At 37.2% G+C, this 23,153-nt stretch overlaps 1 protein-coding gene across 1 annotated transcript; it reads right to left on the reverse strand.

Moving 5' to 3' along the window:
- Nucleotides 1–1,024: 1,024 nt before the first annotated feature.
- Nucleotides 1,025–21,473, reverse strand: laptm4b (lysosomal protein transmembrane 4 beta). The gene is made up of 7 exons (XM_041248754.1): nt 21,192–21,473; nt 17,246–17,357; nt 9,605–9,678; nt 9,357–9,479; nt 8,809–8,907; nt 6,242–6,337; nt 1,025–2,604 (listed from the first exon to the last, which is right to left on the reverse strand). Exons 1-7 carry the CDS (start codon nt 21,282–21,284, stop codon nt 2,530–2,532), a joined length of 672 nt encoding a protein of 223 aa, XP_041104688.1. The 5' UTR covers nt 21,285–21,473; the 3' UTR covers nt 1,025–2,529.
- Between the last annotated feature and the right edge of the window lie 1,680 nt (nt 21,474–23,153).

Consider the following 23,153-nt stretch of genomic DNA (forward strand, 5'->3'; position numbering starts at 1 on the left):
GGACAACTTCGTGCAAAAAAATCTAATCATCTTGAAAAGACATTCATTGTCAGCCACCACACCATCTGGAATATTATAGTTTCCAGCAAGAGCCCCAAGAAATTATTTATACCTGGAAACATGAACCATGACTTAAATTAGACACATAGGCCAAGAGGAAGTTATTTAAATAAACTCTGGATAGCAAGAAGAGGAACATCTTCAATGTTGGAGGTGACTGGATAAACATTCTGCAGTGCGCCAAAATCCTATTTAAAAGGAACAACTTAATGTTAGCTTAAAGTAAAATATAGTTGTTCATATCAATTTACTTTTAGGCATTCACATTTTAAGTCAATGTATATGTCAAAAAATAAACTATATTACAAATGGAAAGATTCTGTAAGTTTTACCAGCTAAGGGAATTGAACAAAGTAATTTAGCTTTTTTAGTTCATAGTAAATGATTTTGCAGATGGTCCACCGGGATCAAATCTGAGTTTTAAGTAAATCTCCTGTTCTTAGTGAAATCAATTAATTTACATGTGTTTATTTGGAGGCAGTGTGGTCCAGTGGTTAAAGTCCAGGGCTTGTCACTGGTTCAAATCACACCTCTGCCACTGACTGACTCATGGTAGTAGGACGACTATGATGTGCCGAATACCACAGGAGGAACCTTTGCTTCCACTAACTGCAACAATTTTAAGAAGCAGTGTGAAATCATAGGATTCTAAATTCGATTTTGCTCATCCAACACCACACTGCACCTCTGGAATCAGCTGAGGAAGCAATGTAGAATTTTTCTTTCTTTTTTTAAAGAATCACCTTTATGCTAGATTTGCAATATTCACAAAGCATAACAACACATTTATGTTACGAAGCATCTAATAAATACCATAAAAAATGGTGCAAACTAGCACGGTAAAGGCTTTGTGAGTATGGTTGTTGATAATGGTTTTACATTTTATATATATATATATATATATATATATATATATATATATATATATATATATATATATATAAATAAAACACATTACACAGTCAACTTTCCAAGACTTTATTAGTCCAAAACAAATACTGAGAAGTGCAACTCAAACAATCAATCAATTAATTAAATCTGTATAATAAAAGATGGCAAAGATAAATAAATAAATAAATAATGAGAACCAGCTTGGTCATGACTAAGGCTGTACCTTTGTCACAGGTTTCGTGGCCATCTCTGATCATGTTTGAACTTCATTGTGTTTAAAGGAAATCAAGTGACCACTAATTATCAATTTTCTGAGAAAGTGCTTCTGGAAAGAAAAATGGGCTGCCATAATTGCTGACAATGATCTATAGTACATCACCTTTTTACACCTTGTACTTTTTTCATTTTCCTAGCACCCACCTTGAGAGGTTTCCTCCCACTGAAATTATTTCCTGTGATTAATCCAGTTTTGATTTCAATTTTTTAAAATGTTAATATTAATAAAATAAACATGTTTGGCTCATCTGATGTTTGAGTTTGCTACTTAGTGCATAATATCAGGCAAAATAATATATTGTAAGTAATGTCAACTACAAATGCATTTTACTGTAGTATAAACGGTTGAATGGTATTCCCACTGGTATTAGTATGAGATGTTTGGAAAGCATCAGTAATACACAACATGACACACATTCACAGACATATCAAAAGATATATGGGATGACAATCACAATGCAAGGAACTGCTGTAATGAGAGTTTTTTGATCGACAGGCATTTTCTTCAGTTGCCACATACAGTAGTGTGGATACACTATAGAGTGCAGTCATGTTGTGCAATTGAAAAAGCCTTAGTCTTTAACCAGTAGTTTCCTTTGCAATACAGTATATCAAGATACATTATAAGAAAATGACAAATTAATTACACACAATCTTGTTGGACACAATTAATAGTTAACACTTAGAGAACAGCAGGATCAGTTCTTTGGAGTCCCACTCACACTTAGAGCTTTAAATAAATGATTTGTTTTCTTAATATTGCGCCACACCAGAAAGAAAATCATTGTATTTTGAATGTATTTTGAATGTCAGACATATTAATTGAAATAATTACACATTTTTGTTTTATGTTATATTACTTTCAAAAAAGAGCACAGCCCTTCCATTACCCATCAACCCTTCAAGCAAGCTTCATATTCTTACAACATAAATTAATGTTATACTCAATAGGGACATGGGACACTGTAGAAAGAGTGCTTGATCAGTGGTGAGCACCAATATTTCACTTTCTTGAAAATTGTGGTGCACTGCAGGAATCCACGTTTTGATTTTTGATTTTTTTTTTTTTTTCAAATGATTTGTTACAATGACCCTATCTTTAAATCAGGTAAAAAGTAAGTGGTAACAACACAGCAATAGAGAAACATGATCAAACATATACAGTATTTCAAACTCACTAGAAACAGCCAGATAATGTACTGGTTCATTGTCAGAATGATAAACTAAGCTGCAGCAAAAAAAAAACAAAACATAACAGGACAGGTAAGTAGGGTTGTTCCCTATAGTTGTTGTCCTCCACTTTCAAGCAGAGACATAAGGAGGTGGTGGATACTTAGTAGGGACAGTCATCGATTCATCATATGGTGGCAACAGTATCTACAAAAAAAAAAATATTTATATTATAAGTATAAAAAATCAGCTAACAATAAAATTATGAACTGTCACTATTTAAAATGATGAAAGCAAGTTTCTTTTAACTTGCACTGATAATGGACTGCAGTTATATCTGTTTTGGGGGAAACCAATTATTACCAATGAAACTATTTCTCTAATTCATTTGACTATAAGGCATTGACTCAAATATGGCTTGACCGGAGTTTTGAACCAAAATAATTGCATCATACATCATGTAATTAGGTGGCATGTGAAGCATTAACATGCTATAAACTAATGAGGTATTTAAAGAATGTTTTTGAAAGTCGGTATTAGTCAATTAAAGATATCTGGAATTCAACTTGAGATATCTCGAAATGTTTTACAGATATATCTAAATATTTCAAGATATCTTAAAATGCAATTTGAGATCTCTAAATGATAATTTGGCATGCCATGGGTGAATGCAGTGCTGCCAGTATCACACAGCTCAAAAACAGTAACTTAAGAAATGCAATAATGTTTTACCAGCAAGAGGAATCCTTGTGATAACACGTTTACAATCTAAACAATCTGAATCTCTGTGTGCTCCTCCAGCAGGAAATAGAAGAGCAGTCTGTTTTACCATGCAGACTTCCATTACAAACCAGTACAGCACACTTATTTAAATAGCAGGGAAATTGGAACCCATTGTGAACCAGCACTTCTTGTTGTTCTTATGGTTAGGTAAACCTAAAACTACAAGCCTCCCATACATGACAGTCCAAGTATGCCAAAAAGCATGTGTTGAAGCAAGGTTGTTTTTCTTTGAACCCAGCACAAATGATGCACATCTTTGAAATGACTGTTTATTGGCTCAGCTTGCAAAGTAATCTGCTTTTCGCTAACTGGTCCAAATAACTCATGTTTAATTATACCAAGTTAGAAGGAGCCCAAGTCGCAAAAGGTACTGATATTTGTCAAGGCTTAAACTGTTCTAACAAAACTGGTAAAGCATTGTTGGGGCAGTGTGTACTCTATTTAAAAAAACAAACAAAAAAAACCAAAAAAAAACCCATTGAAATAATAAATTCTTTTTTGTGCCATTAAACAAACAAAAACATCAATGAATTGATGTATTTAACCTTAACATGTTCTGTGAAGCTGGGATGTAAAGTAATACCAGTTAGGAATTTTTTTGCTGAAAAAAGAGAGGAAATCCCGATTTATTTATTTAAAAAAAAATTTAAAAACGTGTTTATAGCGTTTTCTTAGCTGACATACTTTTATTTTTAAATTAAATATCTTCATGAGAAAGCCCGCTTTTTTTTTTTTTTTTAGAATCTATGTATCCTTATGTCGTTATCATCTTCCTATGGTGCTGCAACCGAAACACAAGCATATGCAGAACTCAAACTAAATACAGCCTAAGAAGCTTGTGGTTAAGTCTCAGAGAGGTAATCCTGCCTTATAATATCCCTTTTAAAATTCTGTTGTTGGCTCCCAATGAAAAAATTAAATTAAAAAAACATTATGTATTGAAGGAAAACTTTGTAAATCCATCACAAGCCTTGGGGAAAATAGCTGGGCAGGTAGCAATTTAAATGGCCAGAGGTTCTTATGGAAATCGTCTGTAATACAACTTGATGAACAGAATCACAGACTATGTTTGTGTACCAAATATGAAGCCAGTAGCTTAAAGTGTGCTGTTTCTATCATGCAGAAATCTAAACAGTAACACAACTCTAACATGGCAGCCATATTGGGTCAGAGCCAGGAAAAATAAAGCACCAGCAATTTTAGTAAGTAGTGTTATAATCATCAAAACATAAAGTCAGAACCCACATGGTCACTGTGACATGAGGTTATTGACAGTGGTACAGTGACCTTGTACTACAGCCACAAATCAAACTTGACCTAGAGAATTATGTGTATTGCATACAAAGCCAATATCTCAAAGTGTTTGGCCTTTTGTCATCCAACAGATGAGCAATGGCAATGGCTAAAGCAAATTCCTTCTTTAGACAAATACCCGCACGATTAGGACAGTTTAGGTGTCCGTGTCAAAACCTTATGTCACCATTACTAAGGAGACAAAGGGGTAGATGTAATAAAGTATTACGCCTGTCGCAATAGTCGCAAATCAGCTGCAAACGAGTTGGACATCTAGGGTGAAATGTTCTAAACAAGCGCAATGCTATTTGTGACTTTTTAGGGAATGCTTTGCAGCAGCAGCTTCTGTTTGCAGTTCAAGCGTAGATGAATATGTAATAACGGGCGTAACCCTGCATAAATTTGCAAAAAGGGGGCGGACATTTCTGGTTTCCCCAATGTATTGGGAGCAATAGACTACACACATGTGCCACCAACCCCTCCAGCTCATTCTCAGCATCTGTATTGGTCCATGATCTATAGTGTGTCAATTGTCTAGGCTACTAAGTAGGCCAAATTAAATAATAATAATAATAATAATAATAATAATAATAATAATAATAATAATAATAATAATAAATCTAAAATCATTTAATTTCAATTTAAAATTAGATTTTATTTGCATTGTACACCAATGTGTACAATGCAGCAACATGATTTTACTACTGTACTGTATACTATATAGGCCAACTGTACATATTTATATTTTTACATAATATTATAAAAGTTGATTGTACCTGCTTTCATTAGAAAACTACCTGAAATGTATAACATCTGAAGTAAGAATGTCACTTCATTTCTTCTGTACTGCTGGGGACAATAGTCAATAGAAAACCACCCTGTAATACAATCTATTAAGGGGTTGCTTTGAATGCCACAGTTGCAATGTAAGATGATCTGTTTTTTTCAAAAATGCAACAGTGGAAATCTAAACCCTTGTTGTTGACTGGAAATTTCCCAGCATGTGTTGTGGTGTAAGGTAGCCCATGATTAACAAAACAGCCCTTCCTCTCCTGTTTTTGGCCATATTTCATGTAGCTTACAGTGCCTGTAAACTAATAACATCAAATTTAGTGTTGAACATGTTATGTGCTGGCAGTTTGCTAGAAGTCATGGCAGTCTTTAGTATACGTATGAAATATAATGGATGCAAACAGAACGAGTTAAGCTTACATAGACCAAAGTAGCCAAGCTAATGACTTCACCCGTGTGAATTCCCTGGTCCAATACTTCATCCTAAAAATGTGACTTTTGTTTCCTTTTTGCCAAACCTGGAATCTTCAAAAGGGCAAAATGACTTTTCCCACATTCCAACGAGTGGGCAAACAGGGATACAGGAGATGGTTTGCCAAATGCTTGAAAGCTGTAAGCAGTGGTCTGTTGCCCATCCACTGACAGAAGTGCACAGTGATGCCCCAGGACTGGTGCGTTTCTACTCATCTTTTTAAAGGGCAGTACCAGAACTAGGCCATCAAACTTTAGCTTCAGTAACTGCAATAATTGTGAAGTAATTTATAATTTCCAATTATTTTACTTATTATTTTACTTATTACTTATTTTTCTTGACAAGGCCCGAACAATGCTGTTAAGTTTACTGCAGATAGTTTACAAAAAATGAAAATATGCCAGACTTAGGCCTCACAAAAATCGGACGCCTCCTGTCCACTGCACAAGGCATGATTGGTGGCGAGCAGGGCTGGTCTGGTACGGCAGTATATGAGTCTCTTACCGCAGTATCATTAGTAGGCACATACACCAAGACATCGTCAGAACCCCTGCCACTGACATACCGGTAGCAGTTCCACACACAGGCAATCAGGTATGCCTGGGGAAAAGGGGAAAACATTTGCATTACAATTGATTAAAGGTTTACACACACACACACACACACACACACACACACACACACACACACACACACACACACACACACACACACACACACACACACACACACACACACACACAGGCCGCGTTTAATTAGTGTGTAAGATTGTGATTGTGACACACTCATTATATAATTTAATTAATCAAACCATTATAACAATACAGTGTGCTTATTTGACGCCATCACTGTTCAGTAATTGTTTAATATTGTCATTGTTATATGGTGTTCATCACTAATTTCCTTTATTTGCACAAAACTACAATAATCCACTTGGCCATTCATTATGGAAATAAATGTGTGCTATAAAAAAAAGGTACATGTACTCAATTACAATCTTTCTTGAGCTATGTAATACAAAACAACAGCAGCAAATAATAATCATAAGTGTAAGGTTAACAAAATCTATTTAAATTATGTGAATAGTTTATTAAGTCAATTAAACAATTAAACAATTTAGCAATGCAGAGGTTTTTTTTTTTTTTTTTTGTAGAACTAAACCACTACTGTCTGCTGAACACACATACTTTAAATACAAAACCTGTGAAAATTCTTTAAGCTTATACAGAATTCAGTCAGAGAGCTTTCATGTGTCAGGGAATAGCAGAGTGTGACTATCCGGCACTACAAATCGTTGTAATTCTTTAGAAGCATTTATACAGTGGAACACCACACATCCTGGTGACCCTGTCAGGACAGGGGAAGAAATGGATTTGTACAAAGATTGGATTAGCGAACATTTAAAATCCTCTTTAAAAAACGTCAGTTGTCAGCACTACACCAGGCACAAACAGGGTTCTGGACAAAATCTATACCACAAGCAGCTTTAAACATGAAAAATGTGTGACGTGGAATATTTATTTTTCAGAAAACAGTGTAGCAGTGTCCTTCATTTAGCTGCGTCTTTGGGAGAAAAGGCGAGGGAGGTAGGATAACTGGTTCAGTCCATTACGACACTAGATACGAGACGTTTCAGTGTTGCCATTTAAGAAGCTTAGTGGTGAATAGTGATCTCAGAATGAGCCTAGTACTGTGATACTGTACCAACAATGAATACACCTAATCAAATATCCATGCACATTTTCTTTGACACAAATAGACAAAAGCACAGCCTTCAATACACCTGTCAGTGCTGTTAAAAAAAAGCAGTCTGCTGTGAAGAATAATATACTTGTAAAGTTTCATCAAATTCGGACAGGCAGCTCTGGAAATATAACCTCCAGTCTGGAGACGAATGGTCAGGAGAGATACATATGTACACATATTTGAATTGACTGCTGCTGTCATTCTATAGTGCGCTGCTTCACATGACCACATGTCAGATTTTCACAATGGTCTAATTAGGTTTTAAGTCAGCAAGGGAAGATTTGCTCCTCGCTTGCTGACATTCATGGCTCTCCCATGGTGCCAACAGCGGTATATAAAAAATCAAAACCTACATGTGGGTCCCTACAATTAAAACAAAACAAAATATTACCGCACCTAATACAAACCTCCTCTGTCTTGAACTGGTGGACGATCATTACAGGGGACTGATCATACATACTTGCTTATTCAAGGTGCATCTGGGAAGAGCAGGTGACCATTACAGTTTTTACTGTAGTTATTTTAGGGACATTTTGCATTAACATGAATGAATAAATAAAAAAAATAAAAATATGTTAAGAAAAATATTTTCTTTTTGTGCTGATAAAACATGGAAATGTATTATTTATTTATTTAAAAAAAAAAAAAAAAAAAAAAAAAAAAGCTCTCGCATCATACTATGGAGGTTTCTTCATTAAATATTGTTTGCAGAGGGCTGCCAGTATAGAAAGCATTGTAATGTTCCAATCATCATTTTTGCCCTGTTGGTACAGTACCTCTGTGCATGACTTGAACACAGACGTGCTTAACATCGGGTTGAAAACTGAAACATGTGTTTTTAAGCTACAATGGGGTGTTAAACAAAATCAGTTCTCCAGCATGTAAAGGAAAATTAGGGCTTGGTTTAAGAAACCATAAAAGGAAAGACAGAAATTTTATTCAAGTACTGGAGAATTGCCATTCCTAAGAAAAGATATACAACTCTACCTAGTTTACCTACGTGGTATCTGCATACAGTACTTCAGTTTGCAATCAGACCTGGGCTTTCTTGCTTCAGTCCTGCTAGTTCTGTAGTTCTACAAAGTATGTTAACCTTTTTATAATTATAATTCTGTATGATAGATGTATGTAATAATGAGTGTTAGAAAACTAAATGTAGTTTATTTGAGCAGTTTGTTTTTTTTATCCCCGAAAGAAACTAATTTTGACCAAAAAAAAAAAAAAAAAAAAAACTGGGAAAAAAAACACCATCAGACTAAATCAAAAATAAAAATCGAAAAAATTCAGCCCTACAGTGACTCCTTCCTTCTGTCATGAGGATTCACCTTAAATGCCAGAATGACCCCGATGAAGACCAGCACAATCAGAACCAGGCATGTGGCATTCATTGACATAATCTCTTCTTTATATGGGAAATTACCAGGCTAAGAAAAAAAATAAAAAAAACAATGGTCAATACAAACAACTACACGCTAAACAGTCCATGAAGTTGGATGGCGAATAAAATGGGATACAGGTAATGTATGAAATGTATGGATTGAAAAATGAATTGATGCGTTTTTTTTTTTTGTTTTTTTTTTACAAAAGCTGTTACCTCACAAGCTCATGTTGAAAATATTAGCATTACATGTATTTCTTGTATAGAGTCAGTCTACAAAAATATACTACAAATATACTAAAAATATGGCACTTAATCAAGTTAGAGTAAAAACAAAACAGAAAGCCAACTGTGCAACACTATGTACCCTGATAAATTACCCTGATAAATTACACCGATGAATGGCCTGTCTAATAAGACTACTGCAGGTTTGGTGGGAGGTTTGTTAGGTTTTTATAAAATCTTTGAGTTATTTTTTGGCGTTTTTCTACTTACCAACTGTTGGAGGTAGTCCTGAATTGTGGTAGGATATACAACAACACTAATTACAACCAAGGTGTTAAGTGCAAAGTCAAAGATCTGGTAGCAGAAGAATGGAATGATCCAGGAAGCATGTTGCTATAAAAGCAAAAGAAATGTCAGATCAAGTAAGCCAATGAAGCATTTATTATGAAGACTAATAAAAAGGAATAGCCAAACCTAAGTCTGAGTCAACATATTTGAAGCAGCCAACATTCTGTTACCTTGTATGCACCATATGTTGCCATTCCGCAAATTAATATCATAAGGAGGGATATGGCAGCAGCAATGCAAATATCTGAAACAAGAAAACATTTACACAAATATCAACAAGTTTACTTGATTAGGTTTCAGTGTACATGTTTTTTTTCTTATTTATACTTGATTCTACTAATAGATGCTTTTGGTTCAGTTCACAAAGCATTAAACTCTGGTATGCAACAGCAAAGCCTTTTTAGTAGTACAAATACCTTTATCTAGATAGACCCTTTTCTGGATGAGAACATAAACAAAAGAGTACTGCGCATGTGTTACTGTTGTGTGCCCCAGGAGACTTTCAGATGACTGTATATCAGAGCGAATTTCGAAAATGAGAAGCAGCTATTTTCTAAACTTACCAACCTCAGAAATCAGGCCTGATTTGGGCCAGCCCTGCCCAATACAAATCTGACTAACTTTGGCCCTTACCATCAGAGTGAAGTTGTCAGCACACAGATTCTAGAGGCACATCATGCCACGATCACAAGAAATTGCTGATCATTAGTTGTTGATGCCTATCTGTCTGGAAAGGGTTATAAAGCCATTTATAAGGCTCTGGGGCTCCACCAAACCACAGTCAGAGCCATATTGTCCAAATGGAGAAAGTTTTGGACAGTAGTGAATCTTCCCAGGAGTGGCCGTCCTGCCAAAATCTCTCCAAGAGCAAGGCGTAAAATCGTCCAGGAAGTCACAAAAAGAACCCTAGAACAACATCTAGGGATCTGCAGGCCTCTCTACCTTGGCTAAGGTCAGTGTTCATTACTCCACCGTCAGAAAGACACTGGGCAAAAATGGGATTCGTGGCAGAGTAGCAAGGCGGAAACCACTGCTCACTAAGAAGAACATGAATGCTCGTCTCAAGTTTGCCAAAAAGCACCTGGATGATCCTCAAGAGTTCTGGAACAATGTTCTATGGACAGAGGAGTCAAAAGTGGAACTTATTGGCCAACATGGGCCCCGTTATGTCTAGTGAAAACCAAACACTGCATTCCACAGTAAGAACCTCATACCAACGGTCAAGCATGGTGGTGGTAGTGTCATGATTTGGGATGCTTTGCTGCATCAGGACCTGGTCGACTTGCCATCATTGAAGGAACCATGAATTCCGCTCTGTATCAGAGAATTCTACAGGAGAATGTCAGGCCATTCATCCATGAGCTGAAGCTGATTGGCAGTGCATTTCAAAGCAAAGACTCAACCATGAGCACCAAGGCGGTTTCAAAAGAACTCTGGGACAAAGTTGTTGAAAAGGCATTGTGGCAAAGTGGTTGGTAAGGGGAACAGTGTAGCGGTGATGCGGTGCAGGAGTGATGAACAGACAACGGTATTTCAGTGAACAAGGTGCTTTAATTGGTAATCCAGGCCTGGTGACCATTAAATAATAAATACCCGGCTATACACAACAATGTGTAAAGCGCGGGGATAACAAAAACACAAGCGTTAACCCAAACGAAGGAAAAGATCAGCGTTACCCTGGCCCCTATATGTAATCCCGCATGATATCTAGGTAAACAGTTGCAGCTGCCTTATTATTTGCAGCTGCCCCTCGTTTACCTTTCAAGTCAATATGGTCTTACAACAGAGTCTCGCTGCTTTCCAGGCTGACCCACTTCCCGGTCCTGGAAACGAACTGTCAGGCCAGCCGTTCCAGATACTTCTCCTCTTGTTCTTTAGAGCCCTCACAGGTCGGGAGGAAGATTTATCACCAGAACTCATTGTATTTCTGTCACAGGCATAGATCAGGGGATGGGTATAAAAAAATATTAAAGGCCTTGAATATCCCCTGCAGCACGGTCAAGGCGATTATTAAGAGGTGGAAGATGTTTGGCACCACCAAGACCCTGCCTAGATCAGGCCGTCCCTCCAAACTCGATGACCGAGCAAGAAGGAAACTGATCAGAGAGGCTACCAAGAGGTTGCATTTAGACCAACTTTTGAAGCATGGTGGTGGCAGCATCATGTTATGGGGATGTTTCTCATCGGCAGGGACTGGGGCACTTGTCAGGTTAGAAGGGAAAATGAATGGAGCAAAGTACAGAGAAGTCCTTGAGGAAAACCTGCTGCTCTCTGCAAGAAAGCTGAAACTGAGACGGAAGTTCACCTTTCAGCATGACAACGACCCAAAGCACACAGCCAAAGCTACACTGGAGTGGGCTGTGATACTTATCACTGGGGTAGACAAACTTTAAAAATTTATGTGCACTATGCATTTATATTGATTTTCTCTTAAGTTTACTCTCATAACCATGTGTAAGTCGCTTTGGACAAAGGCGCCTCCGAATTAAAAAAATAAATTGTGTTTTGTGTTTACAGTCTAGATTTTTACTATAGGAGTCAAATCCGGTGTGTGCCCTCTTTACCATATTCCGAATGAAAGTGAAACAGACACAGGATCAGAAACGGAATCTGTTTCATGTGACTGGTCAGAACTACCAGCAGTGAGGCTATACAGGAAAGATACACAGATAGTGCAGCTGAGAGAAAGGGAGGAGAGAGTAAAAGAAAAAAGTACTGAGTCACAAGTAATGACAATAGGGAAATTAAGCACACAACAAAAAGACAACATTGTAGAAAACATAGTTACTGCGGCACAGGCACACTGTTTTCTTCTTTTGATCAGGAAACATAGTATGTAAGAGGAACACAGAAAAATAATTACTGGTAAATTAGATTCAGGTCCAGTATTAGGGGAAGTATCAGATGATTTACCACTACCTCTAACTAGCATGTTTAATCACAACTATAAAACCTTACCACTGACTACTTTCAAAAAAGAACTTGATAGTTTAACGAATTCATTGCGACAAAGTTTTACAGAGCAAAACTGTAAAAATTTGCAACACTGCACGCAGAGCAACAGCGAAATGTGGTTTGCTCATAGAAAAGGATACCTAACAGCTAGCTTGTTTGGTCATGTCCTGAAATGTAAAACAGGCCAAAACTCAATACTGAACGACATAATGGGCTACAGCTCATCTTACAATTCAGTTGTCCCGTCGCTGAATTGGGGTAAAAAAAATGAAAAAGAGAGCAAAGAATGAGTTTATTACAATGCAGCAAAACAGACATGAGTTGTTTACAGTACAAGATGTAGGCTTGGTGGTTAATCCATGGTTTCCATTTAGAAGCAAGTCCTGATGGCACTGTAAAGTGCAAATGCTGCCCCAAGTCTATACTAGAAGTGTCCAGCCAAATATTCCCATGTCTCTGTACAAGAAGCTGCCTTAAATAAAGACTTCTGCTTGGATTAAACTTGGAGCTGAAGCAAAGTCATCCCTACAATCGCTTACCAAGGGGTCATGCGTGATAGCATAAAGGAGCCAGAGAATCTTTTCTTTCGCTTGGTTTTGGGTTATAAACTGGAAGGACAGTGTGAGACGCAGAGAAAAGCGTACTTGAAGTATTCGTGAGTGTTTGTTTGTTTTTCGTGTTGTTAGTAATTGTCTTGCTTGTATCACTAGACGGCTAAACACGAATCCGGAGCTGTTGCCAAGGGCCAGCACAAAACCGGATCAACACTGCACCACAGTCACGATTTACATTGTTATCAACTAATTATACTCCACCACAAGCACTGAGAGCACACACTTTGGACTTTGTGATTGTGTGTGTGTGTGTGTCTAATTGTGAGTGTTAAAGTACTGAGCTTATTATTTACAGGACTGCAACCCTGTTTTTCACTGCGCAATACACATTTTTGTGTATTGCAAAGCTTTTTATTATTTACTGGCTGGTCATCAGATCATTGGACCACCATTATAAAACTAATAAAACAATGCATTTCACCCGTACTTTGTTGTCTGTTTGTTCTTTGGATTATTGCACCAGCACCGCACCTGCCACAGTTATAAATTCCCCAACCCCAGACAATCTATCAATCACCAAATGGCTGCAGTGTATATATGTGCACTGATACTGAACTTGCTCAACAGTAAAATTTCAAAGCGAGACATTCTGGGAAATGATCTGATGTGTACAGTTTCTTCCCTTTATGCAATCAAACCACCTTTAGCTAAAATAATCTCATCCTTTAATCCCCATCTGGACAGATGTCCCACTATAGGGTCTGTGATTTGACAGATATTACAAAACAGACACCTGCTTTAAAGCTTACACCACAGGCCAAGCTCTGACATAATCCTAGTAAAGCCAAGGACAGGTGATCCTCAGGCTGATTAATCTCTTAAGAATTAGAACTGTCAGTTCTAAAATAAATCAATAGTGCCAGTGGTTCTGCTATTCCCTAATACCAACAACAGTAAAGGGGTTGCACTTGGTTGATGCAGCACGCACAGGTGCTTAAAAATAATAATGAAAACAAACAGCAAAAGTAAAAGGGAAAATAAAACACAGTAATAAAACTAAAAGCAAAAAGGTGCTGCTTATGCAGCATCCCCCACTGCCACTAACAGTAACAGTTATTTTTATTTCTCTTTTATTTAATATCGACTGGCTTCCTTAGCCATACGTGCCGGTCTGGTTCTCTCGCTCCAGTGGCTGACGTTCTTGCCTCGGTTTTGTTTACACCGGCTTCCAAACCCAGAGTCATTGGGTTTCCCGTTATGGCCACCGAATGAATAATAGAGCAACACTCCGTCCAAAGACCTGGCTAACCCAGTCCCTTTGCCCTCCTTGGGACCAGTAGAGGGGATGATGCTGGAATAGCGCTGTTTCCAGCAGCTTAGCAGGCATTGGTTCTGCTGCCTGGTACTGCTCTGCCAGTTTGACTGCCCGATTCATGGTGGAGGGTGCCTGTTGTTGCACACACAGACACCGCTCCAGAGTCAAGTACTCCAGGAATCACTAGACTACAATCAACTCCACCAGCCGGCGGTGGTGGTCACCTCCGGGTTCAACCATCCCGCGGTTGAGGATAGCCACTTTCAGGGATGGATAGTTGACCATCGCCATCGGATCTAGGGTCATGGCCGCCTCTTGCGCCTCCCCCGTCAGCTGTGGTAGGAGGCAGCTAGCCCACTGATCTCGGGGCCACCCGGCAGAGATCGCCACAGCGTCAAATACCTCCAGGTATGCTTCTGGCCAATCCTCTGCTGTCATTTTCATCGGCCGCTGTAGCCATGGGTCTGGCCACGCAGCTCTTGCACTCCCCTGCACAGCCACAGTGATGGTTTGGCGCAGGAGATTGTTGGGGATCCATTCTGCTCCGAGAGCTTGTACTGCTGCGTTTGGGCAGTGCCACTGAATCCCACCCTGACACTACGTGTGGAAGGGTGTGGGTATTCACTGACACGGGAGACAGTAGGTTGTAATTGAAACACCTCTTTGATGCCCAGTTTTATTATTATTTTCTTTTTGGGTCTTTTCTTATCCGCCAGATGGCGCTGGCTGTGCTATTCCCCAATACCAATGATGGTAAAGGGGTTGCACTTGGTTGATGCAGCACACGCAGGTGCTTAAAATAATGAAAACAAACAGCGAAAGAAAAAGGGAAAATAAAACACAGTAATAAAACTACAAAAAAAAGGTACTGCTTATGCAGCATCCCCCACTGCCACTAACAGCAACAGTTACAGTCTGAACACGCACCAGCAATCAGAGCACCGCACCTGTACCAGAGCACCCAGTTTGGAGACGTGTTTTCTGTGGTTATTATTTCGGGACTGCAACCCCTTTGTTTTGTAGCTGGTAATACCCATTGCTGGGTAGAACCAGCTTTATTATTTTGAGTCCAGTTTTTGCTGGCAATACCCATTGCTGGGTAGAGCCAGCTTTATTATTTGAAACCCAGTTTAAAAAAGGGCATTAAAAGAAACCTGACCGGTAAACTTTGTGTTTGTCCTTTGTTGGAGCACCTCAAATCACCTATACACCGGAGCACTACAAACCACTTTGCCACAGTATGGCATTTTCTATTCATTTTACCCTCAAAAATAGGTTTCTGGCTGAGGACTGCCAAAGACAACAGTACACTGAATATGTACTAGACTTGGCAGTCACCACTCAGAATCTATTTTTTAAATACATTTATTTAAAACAGTGAACAAATGCTCCACCCAGTCATTCAGCACTGTTAGCAAAGCAAAGTTAGGGAACTCCTGAACTTGTCAGATGGATTGCTCATTACAATCCTTAGCATATTTATAAGAGGAGACAATTACACTATGTAACACAATTTTTGTTGCTGGGTAGTAAGTGTTATTTCCTAATTGCTTATGCCTCAAAAGTATAGAAAATGGCTATTATTCCCCACAAACTTTGCTTTTGTCACCAGGACAGTGATATTTCAAAATATCACTATTTCCAATGGGAAAACAGGCAAATGTGTGTCTTTTCGTTCACATAAAGTCAGAAAAAACAACATATGAATCCAAATTAACATGTATTTACACTAAAGTAATACAAAAATGACTACAAAAGATTTATAAGTGAGTAATTTTTTGAGATTTATGATTATACTGTAAATACAGTATAACCGGAAATTGTGTTACATAGTGTAATTGTCTGAGTGGTGACTGCCAAGACTGGTACATATTCAATGTACTGTTGTCTTTGGCAGTCCTCAGCCAGAAACCTATTTTGAGGGTAAAATGAATAGAAAATGCCATACCCAGTGATTCAGCATTGGTAGTAAGTCGATCATATTTGGGGTACCACAGCACTTGTGGGACAGACTCTTCATTAAAATCTCTTGCATAGTTTTAAGGAGGATACAATTTTCTATTCAGGGCGACCATGATATTTAGTGAGCAAGTAGTCTGAGTGAAGTTATCTGGAAAAAAAATCCCTATCCCCAGTTGTTCTGCTTTCCTAGAAAAAGGAGAACATTTCGTGATACCACTCTATTTGTGAGATGTGTTATTTATGAAAATATTTAGCTTTTTTTTTTTTTAAAGAGGCAAAGATTATCTATTCAACAGTATTAAGATATTTAGTAGGCAAAAGGCCCGAGGAAAAATGGGCAATACAATCACCACTGCTAGTCTTGCTGTAAATCATTTGTGCCGGTACTGTATGATGCCATATTCCGTCGAATTTAAGACGTAGACCAAATTTCCCACCCTCAATTGGAGAAAAAAGTAAAACAGCAAATAAAGCTGCCTATACAAAGATACAACCTCAATTAAGCATTTAAGAAAGAGACGTATGGAGGCAGTTTGCAGCCGTCTGCTGTCACACAGAGCATCACAGTTTTGCGCTGCTTCCCATTTCTAGTGATTACTGACACCCATTTTTCTCAATTTTTGTTAACTGTGGTATTGCTTGGCATGTTGAAAAATACAGGGGTCTGATCAGCATTTCCGATCTGTCCAAGCTGGTACTGTTTGACAGAACTGAGCCTAATAAAGAAACACTGAAATTATAAAAACTTTTCTTCAAATTGCTTGGGAAGTTAATGGCGCTTCACTGATAATGGCTGTCTGTATGTCATGGATGAATCGAGATCAGGAAGTGACGTCTTTGTTCATCTTTTCTCGGCAGCCAGTCACGTTGCTGTTTGTGTAGTCGGGCTTTTGTTGATGATTTTAATATACATATCACTATACTTGAATTTAAGATGTAGGCCATTTTACAGAAGAAAAATGTTGTTTAAAAAGTCTTAAATTCAAAGGAATACGGTATATATTAGCAAGATCCTATTCACTTACTTGCATCATCCATGAAATCGAATTCATTGCCTAGTTCAGCCGTTGTTATATGATACTGGTAAGGGTCACTGAGGGCAGAAAGTAGAATGAGTAGCACCACTGCATTGATAATCTGAAAAAATAAAATTAAAAAATAAATAAATAAATACAATAATGACAAGTTCGTCAGCTTTAGGACATCCATATTGCCTTCCTTTAGAAAGTAAGGGCACTATTCACAAATACAGGCAGTTACAAGGAATGTTTTTTCAAGGACTGTTTTTTTTAAATTTTTTTAAGAGATTTAACAAAGGGTTAAACAGTGCTTGGAAAAATGAAACTAATAAACCATCACTTAAAACAAACAAACAAACAAACAAAAAAAAAACAGTGTGTGAACTTGGTAAATTTACAATGTCTTACTTAAAACAACAAACGACGTGGAATATTCAACAGCACGTGCAAAGCCATGACAGACTGATCATGTTTAACTTAGCATCACACACTGCCCGGTTGAAATTGATGGAAAAGATGAACATTTTGCAATATTTTTCTGATGTCAGATCTGCTCTAGATGCATAAAGTACAATGGCAGTGGGGCAAATCAATGACAACATGTGAAAACATAAGGCTATGGTACAATTCTGGCTAGAAGGTGATGTGATTGTGAAAACTACATATGACTGGAGACATGCACACATTCTCTCACTATATATACATCATTTTAAAAAGGAAAACTGCTGTGTACCTGCAAAAGCAAAAAGAAAAAGGTAATGTAGGGACACAAGAATGTGAATAACTGATTAAATAAAAAAATATCAGGAAGTTTATATATATATATATATATATATATATATATATATATATATATATATATATATATATATATATATACACACATATACACACACACACACACAATGTAATGCGCAAAAGTTTTAGGCAGGTGTGAAAAAATGCTGCAAAGTAAGAATGCTTTCAAAAATAGACATGATAATAGTTTATATTTATCAATTAACTAAATGCAAAGTGAGTGAACAGAAGAAAAATCTACATCAAATCAACACACACACACGGTATTGCATTGGTTTGTATACAATGTCCGTGCCGATATCTTTTGCAAACAAGACAGCCCCATAGCATGGTACTTTTTTAAGTATTAGACAAAATATTTACAGAATACTTAACTGCTGCTACAACCATGATTAATTTAATTAACAGCTTATATTAAAATTATACCAAATCACATTTACAAAAAAAGTGATTTGGTATAATTTAATTAAAACGCTATAAGTAATAAATTCAAAATTACATATTAGTTACAATGGAGTCACTGTAACTAATGTCAGTTCATATACTGCCATGAAAATATATATTCATTTCACTTGTCAGCTGTCTGCATTTTTTTATGTTAATCATATACTTGTTGTTGTTTGACCATGTACAGCTGCTGTAGCACTACTTCTACGTGACAAAAGTACGACATAAACAGGGGAGGTGGTGAAGAGTAATATAAAATACTGTAAGGAAAATAAAATGCATATTTTGTTTTGTATTTTGCATACATTTCCACTCATTAACATTATTCATTATATTTTGCATTTTCACACCTGCTTGCTTGCCTGCCACTGGTTAGTGAATACAGCAGGTGTACAAAGCACGCAGTAAAGGGGGTTACTGCGTGAGAAACACTTTATGCTGTTTAGTGAATGAGGCCCAAGGCCTCGTAAGAGCTCTCAAGCTTTGGTCACATTTTTATAAAACAAAAATACAACAATATCTGAGATATTTTGGGGTTGAGAATTAATACAATTTGAACATGTACCAAATTCTTCCACAACAATAAAAATTAGCACAGAGGTGTAGGAAAAAAGAAAAGAAAAACAAGCTTCTCAGGTACTGAATTGCTGGACAGCTCCTCGGAATAGGAGCTAGAAGCTAACTCATGAAAAAACAAAAGACCTGTCAGCTAATGCTGGGAATGGAAAACACTCCACAACTGTCATGTAACCGTATCGTCTTCTCCTTAATAAGACTCGGTTACTTGCATTACGTGTCCTTAAAAAGACTTCTTGTAAAATTCAAAAGGCAAGTGGAGTTTGCCCTTCACCCTTGGATAAACTGTTTATTTAAATTAAACTGTTGATTAGCAACATAATTTACTCTGGTCCCATCCATGTAGCCAGATTAGATACATTTAAACTGTATTTTGCTGGACATAGTATCATCCAAAGTTGTGTAATAGTAAGAAGCATAACTTAGGCTCTTCCTGCCATTTATTCACCATGACTGTTTATACAATGTCCTCCTGATGACACGCCCCCCCACTATCTCCTCTATTGTAGCTCCAAAAACAAACAATTTGTATTTAACACCATCAGTACCACGATTCTGACAGCACTATAATAACGTACCAAGCATGCAATATGGAATTACAATTGTTGCTACGCATTAGTTTTATCGTTTGTTCGTGACCTCTTTAACCAACATTTTCCTGGGTTTTACATTTTTACCCAAACTTTTGCTTAAAATTGTATTGATTTATACTAAGAAATCCTTTATCGTCAATCATGAAATAGTTACAGTGCAACACAAGGTCTGTATTGTGTCCTGACACAGGTTAACTTCACAAGCTTTGCACAGTGGCTAGTATTCAGAGAACAAAAGCAGGTTAGACACTTTGCCATCAAGTCCCTTTTATTTTCAAGAAAACTGAAATTCATATTTTTTCTGCAAGTCCTTTTTATTTCCAAGAAAACTGTGAAATTTGTATTTTTTTCTGATTTTCACACTTGTTATTTAAAAAGATAAGAGAGGAGGAGTTTTCAGCTGTCCATAAGGCTGGATCTCAAACATGAGGCTGATGCATAAGGCTGGATCTCAAATATGACTGCTACCCACAAAACAAGCCTTTAATTGACAGTCAAATACAACCAAAACACTACGCAGTTCAATAAAACCCTAGAGGGCATTTACTGTGGCTGCTGGCTGAATAGGAGATGGCTAAATCAATACGTAATTAACTCCCTCTGCTTCATCATGAGGCATGTACATTAATATCAGTGCTTATTACATTGTGTGTCTGAAACACCTAAAAGATAACAACACTGGGTCCTATTAAGAAACAAGAGCAAAGGCATGGATTCTGAGTGGAATAAAACAATTCCAGCCTTAAAAAACAGCCAACCCTGTTTCAGAAAGGAGCATTTATTGTATATTGTTTTTTCTAACAAGTTCCTGGATAATTTTAGACTTTTAAAATCATTTTTAATAGGCTCAGGACACAAAGCTAAAATAGGAAGCCAGTGTAAAAAGACTGAACCGTTTTTAGCTAGACTGTGAGCACCGACTTACAGGTGTCACGTGTGAAGGAATTATCTTAGTAATAAGTCCTAGCCTTCTAATAATAAACCCCAAATGAAGGTTACAGTGTTATAATATATTAAACCGACTTCAATGTAAGCATTGCACACATCAGAGATGAATCTGGAATTTCACGAAACTTGTAGCTGTTGCTAAACAAAATCTACCCGAATCCTCCACCTATGTAGACTCTGAATACATACAGTATCTGACATAATTTGCTAACCTAGAGACCCCAGTGCTGAAGCGCATCTCACTGCGCCAGTCAGACCATTAGGCGAATGAAATAAAACGAAATTTGAAATGCAGTAATACTGCCAGCTGGCATGCACACATGCACAGGTATATTATTGATCGAGTCTGTGGAATAGTAGCTATCTGTACCCTATACTATTAGTACAGAAGGCAGTTTTTTTTTTTTTTTTTGTTTGTTTTGTTTACGTCTGCTGTTATTTCAATTCACAAGCTTGGCAAGGCATATATGAAACAAATTCAAAACATCATTTACATTTTTAAGCACAGAGTTTAAAGACGAACTACGTGGAAAAAATGGTGATATTGCAGTTCGAGACTACAGCATTTTCACATCATGGAGCATACTCACCATATACCAAATACCCAGAATGATAGTGCCAGTCCGGACATGGCAGCACAAACAACAGCTGCTAGAGTACCAGCGGTCCCACGGGAAAATCATAGTTTAGTATTCAGCGGAACAAATGTATGTACAAAATAAATAACTTTACATTTATAGTGTGATAATAATTTAAGCGACCACACGTTTAGTTGGAGCTGTCCTCAGTCCTTTCGGTTTTTTACTCCTCCGACGTCCTTCTCAGCAAAACGTTGTATCTGTTAAAATTGTCAAACATCTCAGGAGCATGTGACCGACGGCAGCCTTAAACAAGCGTCAGGCTGTGACGTGCAAGGTCTGGTAGCCAGCTTCGGTGTCTGCGTAGATTATGATTAAAAATGTTACAGTATTACAAAAAAAAAAAAATACAATATTTTTTGTGTGGAAACCTTCCACACCATAGGAAAAATATTGACACTAGCAGCGTTGTTGCCAAATATTGATTAAAAACATATTTATTTATTTTTTAAATAAAAGTTTGAACCACACATGTTTTTATTGTGTTACTTGTTTTACAGGACCCCTTTGAAAACGAGGCCTCGGTTTAATGGGTACATCTTATGTATAAATAATAAAATAAAATAAATACAATCTAGTGATGTATTGGTAACAAAATAATTTTAAAAAAATAGCACTTAATTTCACAGCATAATTTTTCACGTACATATTATCTGTGAAATTTTCCAGTAGTTTTAATCCCGTTTCAGCAAATCAAAACCCCACAGCTGGATTACAACACCCATTGAGATGTTTATCTTTTGGTAAATCACATAAAAAAAAAAAACATAAAATCATAAATGTATAGTATAACAATAAAATTACCATGCAAATTTACTCAGGCAGCCTTATTGAAGAAGTTTGAGTTTGAATATTTCAATCAAATTTGCATTAATAAAATGTGTAGTTTATTGTCACTTGCAAAGGGAATGTTTATAAACTGTCACATGAAACAAAAACAGTACTTAAAGTCTCTAGAGCAGTCCTTAAAGATTTGTAATCAGGGCCCAATAATTAAAAAATCACAAAAGCAACAAACACAGTGACATTGTTTGGACTGAAAAACAAGAGTGGTACATCAGGACAGGAGTGGCAAAGACCTGGAGGGGAGCAGTCTCTGCGTTTGTAAGAGTTGAATTCCTCTAGATCAGGGGTGGCCAACCCTGGTCCTGGAGAGCCTCAGGGTGTCCTGTTTTTGTTTTACCCCAGCCTCTTAATGATCTAATTGACTTAATTGGTCAGAATTACTGTTTGTTCCAGGTGTTTAGCGATTGATGATTTAGAGCTACCTACAAAACCTGCAGGATTGAGGCTCTACAGGAACATGGGTTGGCCACTCCTGCTCTAGATGAAAAGTACAGAAAGGTCAGAGCATGCCATTAGGAAAACCAGTTTAAAGCATCTGATTATAAACAGTCTGAAAATACTAGTTGAAGTTGGCCTCATTTCCCTTAGACTGGCTGAAGAACAAATCAGTGATGATCTGTGTCACACACTTGTGCAGGCTTGGCAGGATTTATTTTCTTACATGGCAGACGAATGCTCAATACTGTGTAGAGCACACAATGCTTTGTTTGCATGTTTGTTTCATTTCCATGCTGTATAAGTTTGTAATAATTAACTGTACTTGTTTCTTCTGTACTAATCTTTGTAGCTCAGAATGCCGAATGTGAAATCTTAGTGAGCACTTTACAATGTTTCAAACTAGTGCATAGTGTAAATACTTCTTAATCTAGAAACAGATGGTCAGTTCCAGAACACACCAGGAAGCTAAGTAGCTTGGTTGCTATACACCACTTTATGTTGTTAAAGTCTAGTAGACATTTACACAGTGGGCTAAATTCTCTCAACTATTTAATCCAAAGTACCATTAGAAAAAGAACCCATTGGGCTTTTAAAACAAACAAGAAACAATTTACAAAACCTTAAATATCT

Source organism: Polyodon spathula, chromosome 4, assembly GCF_017654505.1.
Source record: "Polyodon spathula isolate WHYD16114869_AA chromosome 4, ASM1765450v1, whole genome shotgun sequence".
In the NCBI taxonomy this organism is placed as follows: Eukaryota; Metazoa; Chordata; class Actinopteri; order Acipenseriformes; family Polyodontidae; genus Polyodon; species Polyodon spathula.

Excerpts from the sequence above, each read along its gene's own strand:
- laptm4b (XM_041248754.1), bottom strand. The coding sequence starts at position 21,284 with ATGATTTTCCCGTGGGACCGCTGGTACTCTAGCAGCTGTTGTTTGTGC. Across the intron at positions 9,679-17,245 it reads CGATTTCATGGATGATGCAA|ATATTTGCATTGCTGCTGCC; the intron begins GTAAGTGAATAG and ends TTCTTGTTTCAG. Across the intron at positions 2,605-6,241 it reads TGCCTACTAATGATACTGCG|ATACTGTTGCCACCATATGA; the intron begins GTAAGAGACTCA and ends TTTTTTTTGTAG.